Consider the following 8,098-nt stretch of genomic DNA (forward strand, 5'->3'; position numbering starts at 1 on the left):
GACCCCACCCTCTCCAAACTCATGAAAAAAAAAAAGTGGACCCCATATTAAAAAAAAAAAAGTGAATGCATTAAAAAAGCAAGCAATGCCAAAAAAAAAAAAAAACGTGCACCCCATATATTAAAAAATCAAATAATATTCATGTAATTCCAAAAGTATCCTCATCAAGTCAATAATAGTGGATTCATTGCACATGCGTATCAACCCATTAATGGGAGAACGAAATGAAATTATTGCACAAAAAAACATATAATTATTATTTTCTTCAAAGGTTAAGTTTACATACAATTCTTTCTTTTCTTATATTAGGCAAATAATCTAGCTATTTAATTCTTATATTTGCTATTCCGCCATGTCATTTATTTGTTATGTTTGCTAAAATAAATATACTTAAAATATTTATATTTTAAAATAAGATATAATTTAATTACTTTTTCATTTTTATTCTTACTCTAATAAATGTGCAAAGAGATTAATATCAAATGGAGATCAAATAATGAATAAGGTAAATTAGTCAAATTCTAATTCTAATTCACGTTTCCTTAAAAAATCATGCAAAAGATAACATGACAAGTAAAATGAGCTAAACCGAGAATATTTACCAAAAATTAAAAATAGTATTTCTTCGTTTAAATAGAAAATCAATTTCTACTTTGTTTCGTTTTAAACATGTAAAATTAATTTAATAATTTGAATTAGAATTATCCAAATCAAAATTTGATAAAAAATAATAAGTATTTTACACTTTTAAATTAATCGAATTAAAATTGAAAGTATCAACGATGCTTAAATATTGCTATTGTTTTATCTCAAAGAGAGAAAATAGTTTCCTTTAAACAAATCTTCTCTTTTAAAAAGTATTAATAAATTTTTGCCGACTTTGTATTCATAGCAAACACGAATATAATAAAGTTTTAGATACGGAGCACAAACTATAATGTTATATTAATCGTGTTTTGAACATAGTATATATATATATATATATATATATATATATATATATATAAAAACAGTACAAACCTATATATGTTAAACTATAATGTTATATTAATCGTGTTTTGGGCATAGTACATATATATATATATATTATCACTATCCAAACACAACTACATACACATAGATACACTATAATCCAAAGTGTTGGGCCCGTGCGCAGTACGGGCATAGGCCATCTAGTAGTATATATAAACTAGAGATTAAAGTTTGTAATTTTGCAAACTACTTCAGTTGGAAACCTCTAGAACACATCATTTTCCCAGCACTGCGTCTACATTAATTTTAACCTACTGCGACGACTCTTTATTCCAGTGGAGTGTGGATTGCAGGAAAGATGACTAATTAATTTACTTATAACAAAACAAAAAGCAATATTGACTATTTAACTTTTCTGGGACCCAACATTTTGCTTGTTTCATCACACATCAATTTGATTAAGTCACATCCATGACGTATTTATGAGGGAAAATAACAAAAATGGTCTCTTAAGTTTGAGGTAGGTTCTAAGTAGTCCCTCAAATATATTCATGAGTAGTTTTATAGATTTTTGTATCATTTCTAAAATTATTTTAAAAAATTATTTTTAAAGTGCTTTTGGCGAAAAACGTTCTTGTTTAATTAATTTAAAAAGCACGATAGCAATTAGTGTTTGACCAATCTTTTTTTCTTTGTTATTTTTCTCAAAAGTATTTTCAAAAAAAGTGCTTTTTAGCAAAAGCTATTATTTTTAATTTTTGAAAAAGCTGCATCGTATTTTTAGCACTTATTTTCTCTCAAAAAACTTTAAACACCTCACTTTTTTTCAAATAAGCACTTATTGAAAAAATAAGTATTTTTGAGAGAAAAATAAGCTTGGCCAAACAAGATATTAGTCATTTACATTTGTCAAAAGTGAGAACTTTTTACATCTATCAAATATCGAATGAACATTGCCAGTTAGATTTGACGTGAACTATGGAAAAAAAAAAGATTTAGCGAAAACTCACATTTGGATATATTTTTTTTGCAGCATCTGCTATTTTTTGTTTCTAGAGTTTGGTGTAACTTTTTAAAGTACAGTTTTTTGCTATTTCAATCTATTTGTTGTGTCTTATGAATTTTCTAGAATTTGATGTTCCCCTGTGTTTCTAGTTAAGTATCTTTTTTCACAGTTACCTTCAAATCTAATAAATAAAGCTTGTCAAAATATTTGACAAAAATCAAAAGTGCTCATTTTCAATATATTTTAGGGACTAAAAATATTCAACGATATATTTAAGGGACTACTTTAAATCGACCGTCAATTATAAAGGACCATTTTTGTCATAATTTCTATAGGTGAGGCGGGGGGTTGGGCGGCGGGGGAGGCGGGTATGGATGAGTTATTTTTTTTTTTACGCTTATAGCACTTCTAATACATAATTAGTGGTAATAACTACCTTTTATTTTAATTACATAATAACTAAATATTTTTCTAATTTAACTATTATAGCTACACAAAATTTAGAATTACCATTTCACAAATACATCAAAAATTAGCACCCCCAATCCCATTCTCATCATTTTAATGGTAACAATATTAATCACTTAATATACATTACCATTCTCTCCAACTCTTACCTTTTATGATTGTCTTCTTCCTCTCTTCACTGAAAAATTTCACTTCCATTCTCCAATCAAGAAGATTGCAAACGATTCTTTCTTTTTTTTTTTTCAAAAAAAAGGAAAAAGAAAAAATGAAAGTATCCCATCTCCTTTGTTTCGTGAAATTTTATTTGTGTTATTATTCTTCCAAAAATCAACTTAAGTGATTGTTTTTGCTAGGTCTTGGTGGTTATGGCTAGGGTTTGAGAAGACAAAAATATATGTATTTGTGTATGTTCTATGATATAACTACTTGTTATGGTTGGTGGTGTATTATTTAAGTTTTTCTATATATTTGTGTATTTTGAAATTAATTCCAACGTAGTGAATACATGAAGTTTTCTATATATTTATGTATTTTGTTCAAATTAATCCCATCAAATACATGGGTGATGCAAATTGTCTCACACAAATAATGAGATTTAATATAAAATACATGGGGTTTGATTGGAAACTTCAAATACATTAGAGATCAAATACATGGGTAAATAAAAAAACGAAATCAATATTGAAAACTTCAAATACATTACCACTAAATACATGGGTGATTTGTTACTCACACAAATACATGATATTTAATATAAAATACATGGAGTTTGATTCGTCAAATACATTTTATGCTATCAAATACATTAAATAAAAAAACGAAATCAATATTGAAAACTTCAAATACATTGTTATTGATTGATTGTTGTTTTGTTAATGTATTTTCAGGTGACTAAGATTTAATTTGAAATTTGAATTTTTACGTTTGAATGTCAAGAATGCATGGAAGAAGAGAAACGTGTAAGGAAAGGGAATATTAATATATATATATATATATATTAAAATATTTAATACCACCACCGTTACGGGCTAAAATATAAGGGAAGATCCTCATATATTTGGCGAAAACATACACAAATCGGCTAGAAATTAGCTACGAATGGTAATAATTAAAAGGATAGTTACAAATGGTAGGAAGCTACAATAAGATAGTCATTTGAGAAATTTTACGTTATTTTTTTTCCTTCAATACGTGTTCTTTCCGTGCTTATCATCAACTATAAATACTCCAAATTTAGAAGTACTCTTTCTCCAAGCCAATTTCTCATCATTTCAAGAATTACAAAACCTTCCACCTCCACTCTTTCCCTACTGAATTGCTATATTGCAAACCGAGTTTTCCATCAACAATAGTAAAAAATGAAAGTACGCATGTCTTAATTTTTAGTATACTTAATTTAGTCTAGGTCTTAGCTTCTATAACATGTACGATGTACCTTGCACTAGTTCTTATATTTGTGGTATTGATTGAGTAGTGAATACTGACATAATTTTATAAAATGGACAGCAAAAGGTGATTATCAAATTATTCATGGATAGGAATGATCAGAGATGTCGGACCAAGGCCTTCAAGATTGCTGTTTCTCAACCAGGTATTAATTCGTCTCCTTCCTGTTTCTTGATTTTAATGATTCCAATCAAAATCTTGTGGAACTCGTTATTGAGATTGGCTTTATCTGTAGGTGACTAAATTAGCTGTTGGAAATTGAATTCGGGTCACCCATGTGGGTCAACCCGGATCCATGTCTTAATATATATATATATATATATTAAAATATTAATAGAAAATACAAGAGAAGAGTCACAACTGTTGGAAAAATTTCTGAATAGTTGTGTCTCTTAAAGAATTATAAATAGGTTTCTATTAGAAGAAACCTTACGTTAATTCTGCAGATTTTCTTCTCCTCCTTACTCTTCTCCCTTTCCAACTCCGACGAAGGACAACTCTCTCTTCTTTGGTGAAGAACCTTCGTGAACTCATTGTTCGTAAGGGCAATTAATTCTGTAATTCAGGTACGACTTAGACTGTGAACTTTACGGCATGTGATTATACTGTCGATTAGTGACACAAATATATGAATCCTGGGAGAACTATGTGTTCTTGTAGATTGTGTATTTTCCTTCATTAGCTCATGAAAATATGATTAACCCATTCCATTCAAGTTTAGGCGAAGTTGAGTTGGCCGTAGTTTCATGCATGGCTGGTCAATTCGGTACAATTCCAGTTAATTCATCTAAAAGTTGAGCTAAATTGGGCAAGTATGTAGCCCGTGTTGATCCATAAGAAAATTGGGCAAAATGTTTCAAAAAAATATTATTTGATATATTAGACATATCCAATAAAAAGAAAATCAAACTTTATCCTAATCAAACTTTGTTTGGTAACTAAATCAATTCAGCTTAACTCGTCCATTTGGTATCCTAATTTTATTGATCTGCTTTTACATAGGAGTGGAATCAGCAGCCATAAAGGGAGGTGAAAATTACCAATTAGAAATAGTGGGAGAGCATGTTGACCCAGTAGTTCTTACCAACTGCCTCAGGAAGAAATTGGGCCAAGCCGAACTGGTGAGTGTTGTGTCCGTTGTTGCTGCAGGTTCTAACGCAAATCCTGAAGCTTCAAAACCTGTGACGCCTCAGCCACAACCCTATAGTTACCCCGATTTTGGCGTACCTCAATACCAAGTTTACGAAGTTAGAGACCCCAATCCGGCTTGCTGCTCCATTATGTGAATGTAAATTACTTGGATTATATTGTATGAAACGGTTTGTATTTTGGAGCTATTGATGATCTAAACTAGTAGAACATCGATCACCTGTTTTGATTTCCTTTTTGCAAAGTTTAAATATTCCTTTTTGGATGATCTTTTGTATATTCTACTTTTTGGAAATTGTCTCATCAACGCACTGTCAAGGTACCGCTAGAGGAAATGCTAATACAGTATACTAATGTGATACTTTATAATCAGTGCAGAGTGAAGAATTCAAACAAGGGAACTTTTTTTAAAAAAATTTATGTTCAAGAAATCAACAACTTATATATGAAAAAATTATTTTTACCCTATTTACCCCTTGTACCCTTCTGTCTCCGTCCATGTAATTATAATGTCAAGTGTATGCCGGTGGGGGCATATAAAATTAGTCCGCCTTGCGGAATTTTTTTTTTTTTTAAATTTTTGACAGAGTGGGGGTTCGAACCTGGAACCCATGAGTTTTAGCCGCAGGGCAAAATTTAAAGATTTCAAATATGAGGGGCAAAATTTAAAGACCTGTACTTTCCAGTTATATGCGTCATAGGGTAAGTTGGACCATAGAAGCAGAATCCCCAATAGTTGCTAATTCGGTTTCTTGGTTCGTGGCCCGTTACAATTTTTCTTAGTGCTATGTCAAATTTCTGGAAAGATTTTTATTTTTACCCCTAAAAGATGATAAGATAAAATATAAGAATATTTTGTAAGAAAATTTGTAAGAAAATTTTCTTCTATTCAAATTATAAATTGTTACATAAGTATGTCAATATAGCTAAAGCGTACCCATATGTATGAAGACTAATAAAGCAGTTCTTGGAAGCCATTTCTTATCAAATAAAATCAATCTCTTTTATTTCTCGTCACGCATTTCTGAGTTTCTCACCCAAAAATAAAGATATAACTATAAAACCGAAGAATGAAAAACTAAAAATGGTAATCTCTCCATAAAGAAAGGTCTGGCCTTCATTGCTACTCTGTTGTGCCGTTTTGACCATCTTAGTGCAGAGTATGTGGTTCAAGATGCACGTTATTTCAAGTAGGATCATAATCAACTATATATATGACGTTTACATAATTGAGCAGCCTTCTTGTTGATATGAATCTCTAACTTGGTAAACTGGATATTGAGGTGCCGCATAATAGGGGTAGTAATATGGTTGTGACTGTATTGTCACAGGCACAACTGAAGCTTTTATGTCAGAACTTTTATCTTTATTGCCAGCAGCAGTAGCAGGGCCAGCGCTCACCAACTCCGCCTGCCCCAAATTCTTCCTGAGCGAACTTGTCAGTGTCACCGCGTCAATCTGCTCACCCACAACTTCTAATTGGTTCTTTCCGTCCCCTTGAATAGCTGCCGATTCCACCCCTAACATCCAAAAAATCCATCTTATTAATTAGCTTGACAAGATTTAGATTGAAACCATAAGAATTTATGAACAAAAGGAGACTAGCTACTGAGCTAGCTAGTACCTGGCTGAGAAAAATCAATTTTAATTTAATTTATTTGTTAATAAAACAAACTTTATTACCAATGAAGCATTACAGCACAAATAAAAGACTAAGATATAGTCCAACCTCAGTCAAGCAGTAGCCAGTATTTTCCAGAAAAAAAAATAAAAAAGTAACTCTAAACCTATCAGTTTGGCAGCAGCTCACACAGGATATATAGAAGTTTAGAGTCCTGATCAACTTCCTTTCTTATTAGTGACTTTGGTAAAGATTTTTATTGAAATCATTAAAATCAAGAATTGAAAGTAGGGATTTATTAAGTACCTGGCTGAGAAACGGCAATCTTGAAGGCCTTTGACCGACATTTCTGATCATTTCTGCTCAAAGATAATCTGATAACCACCTTTTGCTGCCAAATCAAGAGCACATATGTCAGTAATCAAAATTACCTAAACGATTACCACAAAAAATTATGTACGCATGAGAAGTATAGCCTAGTATAATTTTCTTAGTCAAAACTTAGATTACAATTACTTCCTCCATCCAAATTTATGTGTCAGTATTTGACTGGTCGTGAAAGAAAAAAATACTGGTCGTGAAAGAAAAAACAGACGTTTGGAACTTATTAATAACAGATTAAGACATGCATATACCTTCATTTTTGTAGATTTGATGGAAAACTTGCTTCGCAATTACTATAATTCGGCAGGGGAGAATGGCGAGAGAGGAAAGAGATCAGTAATTGTTGAAATATCTGAGGAATTGCCTAGGAAAATGGCTTCTGCTCTGTACTAGCATTTATAGATAGTTAGGAGTAGATACATTGAACTCAAACAGAACACCTAGTACTTGTTGTATAAAAATAATTTTATCATATGTCGTCTCTCTTTCGTCCGGAAGATGACTTAATAGTTTGATGTATGATGCATAATTTTATATAATCTGTGTCCCTAAAAGGCCGTAAAGTTAATCTTCCTTTTCGTTCGGGAATATATATAAAAACTATTAAGTCATCTTCGAAGTGATTCCCAGGATTTGAAAGTCATAGCAGTGCCAAGTGTGGTCGGCGATCCACGCCGTATACTGAAAAAGAACATCTTTTCTAGAGAGTTCGTTAATTATATTTACAATAGCATCTTCATTATTTCCTAAAATTACCACTATCTCTCTTTAATTTGAAGAACTTAATTTTTGGATTTGAATATTTCTTGCTTCTTGTTGATTATACCTACTTTTACTTTTTAAGTTACTCTCTCCGGTTCAAAAAGATTGTCCACTTAGTCATTTGCACACAGCTTAAAAAAATATCAACTCCTAGCTAAAAATAGGTAATTTCACTAAATTATCCCTAATTCAATAGGTATTGAGATTTGAATACTTAACACTTAATAAGGATAAATCTGAAAAAATAAGGTTAATTCTTTCTTAATTTGATAAGTGTGTTTAACCTTAAA

The 8,098-nt window shown here is 31.0% G+C and overlaps 2 protein-coding genes across 2 annotated transcripts; one reads left to right on the top strand and one right to left on the bottom strand.

The window, feature by feature from the left end:
* The first annotated feature begins 3,665 nt into the window (after window positions 1-3,665).
* Window positions 3,666-5,306, top strand: LOC132036416 (heavy metal-associated isoprenylated plant protein 16-like). Its single transcript, XM_059426758.1, has 3 exons — window positions 3,666-3,810; window positions 3,953-4,037; window positions 4,895-5,306. The coding sequence occupies exons 1-3, from the start codon at window positions 3,805-3,807 to the stop codon at window positions 5,176-5,178; spliced, it is 375 nt and encodes a 124-aa protein (XP_059282741.1). The 5' UTR covers window positions 3,666-3,804; the 3' UTR covers window positions 5,179-5,306.
* A 712-nt stretch (window positions 5,307-6,018) lies between these two features.
* Window positions 6,019-7,566, bottom strand: LOC132037596 (uncharacterized). Its single transcript, XM_059428134.1, has 3 exons — window positions 7,298-7,566; window positions 6,969-7,053; window positions 6,019-6,561 (listed from the first exon to the last, which is right to left on the bottom strand). Exons 1-3 carry the CDS (start codon window positions 7,301-7,303, stop codon window positions 6,263-6,265), a joined length of 390 nt encoding a protein of 129 aa, XP_059284117.1. The 5' UTR covers window positions 7,304-7,566; the 3' UTR covers window positions 6,019-6,262.
* Window positions 7,567-8,098: the final 532 nt, after the last annotated feature.

This window comes from Lycium ferocissimum, chromosome 11 (genome assembly GCF_029784015.1).
Source record: "Lycium ferocissimum isolate CSIRO_LF1 chromosome 11, AGI_CSIRO_Lferr_CH_V1, whole genome shotgun sequence".
Taxonomy (NCBI): Eukaryota; Viridiplantae; Streptophyta; class Magnoliopsida; order Solanales; family Solanaceae; genus Lycium; species Lycium ferocissimum.